The sequence below is a fragment of the Aplysia californica genome, unplaced genomic scaffold (genome assembly GCF_000002075.1).
Source record: "Aplysia californica isolate F4 #8 unplaced genomic scaffold, AplCal3.0 scaffold00292, whole genome shotgun sequence".
Classification (NCBI taxonomy): domain Eukaryota; kingdom Metazoa; phylum Mollusca; class Gastropoda; order Aplysiida; family Aplysiidae; genus Aplysia; species Aplysia californica.
In genome coordinates, this window is record NW_004797562.1 from 238,431 (window position 1) to 240,372 (window position 1,942).

General features: G+C 49.3%; 1 protein-coding gene across 1 annotated transcript in view; it reads left to right on the forward strand.

Annotated features, from left to right (window-relative positions):
* Positions 1-1,819, forward strand: part of LOC101854730 (solute carrier family 12 member 8) — a gene marked incomplete in the record, with an annotated part of 14,477 nt that extends 12,658 nt beyond the window's left edge. Inside the window, 1 exon segment of the mRNA XM_013084430.1 lies at positions 1,557-1,819. Coding sequence (XP_012939884.1) covers positions 1,557-1,819 — 263 coding nt within the window.
* Between the last annotated feature and the right edge of the window lie 123 nt (positions 1,820-1,942).

Consider the following 1,942-nt stretch of genomic DNA (forward strand, 5'->3'; position numbering starts at 1 on the left):
AGCAACGGTTATGTGCCTGCTGCTACTGTCACTGCTACTGGTGAGTACTGATGGAGAGAGAGGGAGAGAGAGAGAGGGAGGGGTGGGGAGGAGAGGAGGCTGAGTACTGGGAGCAACGGTTATGTGCCTGCTGCTACTGTCACTGCTACTGGTGAGTACTGATGGAGAGAGAGGGAGAGAGAGAGAGGGAGGGGTGGGGAGGAGAGGAGGCTGAGTACTGGGAGCAACGGTTATGTGCCTGCTGCTACTGTCACTGCTACTGGTGAGTAGGCCTACTGATGGAGAGAGACGGGGGTGAGAGAGGGAGGGGAGGGGGGGAGAGGAGGCTGAGTACAGGGAGCAACGGTTATGTGCCAGCTGCTAATGCTATTGTCACTGCTACTGGTGAGTACTGATGGAGAGAGAGAGGAGAAAGAGAGAGAGATGGAGGAGAGAGAGAGGGGGGGCGATAGAGAGGGAGAGAGGAGGCTGAGTACTGGGAGCAACGGTTATGTGCGTGCTGCTACTGTGACTGCTATTGGTGAGTACTAATGGAGAGAGACGGAGGTGGGAGAGAGAGAGAGAGAGAGTATTTGCTGAACACAGGGAGCAATAGTTTTGTGCCTGCTACTGCTACTGGTGAGTACTGAGAGATAGATCTCTCATTCTGATCTTTCACAAACTTCTATTTGGAGCACTTCTTTATATTGTTTTCCTCTCATCTTCTCATCTGTAGATGGTTGGCAGGTGCCCTGGTGAGGTTTGCTCTTTCACTTTCCTATCAAACATTTATCGCTCATATCTCCCCTCCTTTGTTACTCTCTTGTTAGTGCGCTCGTCTCCGAAGCGGAAAGTCTGGGTTCGAGCCTCGGTTTGGACACAGATTTTTCCGTCCCCTTCTGCCCACCCAGCAGTAATGGGTAGGCCTACCTGACTTCGAGTTGGGGAAGTAAAGGCAGCGTGGAAAGGAACTGGCCACCCTACCACAATATGCCGAAGGCCCAGGAAGTTCTCTCACTAGCAAGACAATCCCAATGTCTGGATTGGATGCGGGAACAACTTTACTCTCTTGTAACACTTCTAATCTAGGGGCTCCAGTGGCTAAGTGAGTAGTGAGTTTAGACTCAAGTAATATCAAGCAAGTGTCGGTGACACGAGGATCAGATGGGTGGTCACTAGGGTGTGTCCTTGAGCAAGACACGACAACCCTAGCTCAAAATACAGGGCGCTGCACAGTGGCGACCGACAGTGGCATGGTTGTAAACAGTTCTGTATTTGTGTAATATTGTATATTTTTATATGTATTTATGCATGTATTTATATTATATATGTACTTATTTATAATTATGTATTCATGTATGTAAATGTAAGTTTGCCATTGTAAACCAAAGTGCCCTTCTGAGACAAATTAAAGTGTTGTTTTTGTTTTAGTAGAGGTTTTACGGCGCTCGCAACTGCATAAGGTCATATGAGCGCCAAATTAAATATAATTTTTTTTATTTAATCTATTATTCCTCGGCATTTATATTATAAGTATGTAAGCCCCTTCTTACACTCCGCTATCTTCCCACCTTCAGGCAAACCCATCGATGTGACCACACACAAGGATTCCTTCGAGAAGTTTGCAGGTGACCTTGACAAGCTGTTCCCGGAGCGACTGACCCAGCGAGGTCAGCGATTGGCCAGTCAGCACCAGGGCTTCGGCAACAGCGGGGGGACGACCCCTGAGGCAGATTTTGACGCCACCAAGAGCAAGTTGGAGAAGGAGGATATAGCAGCGGGGATAGGGGAGGATTATACTGACACTGCGCAGTTACTGGGTGAGTGTGTGGGGGAGTGAGTAGGTGAGTGTGTGGAGGAGTGTGTGTGTGAATGGGTGAGTGTGTGGGGGTTTGTGAGGGAGTTTGTGTGGGGCGGTGAGTGTGTGGGAGTGTGTGTGTGGGGGTGAGTGTGTGTGGGAGTG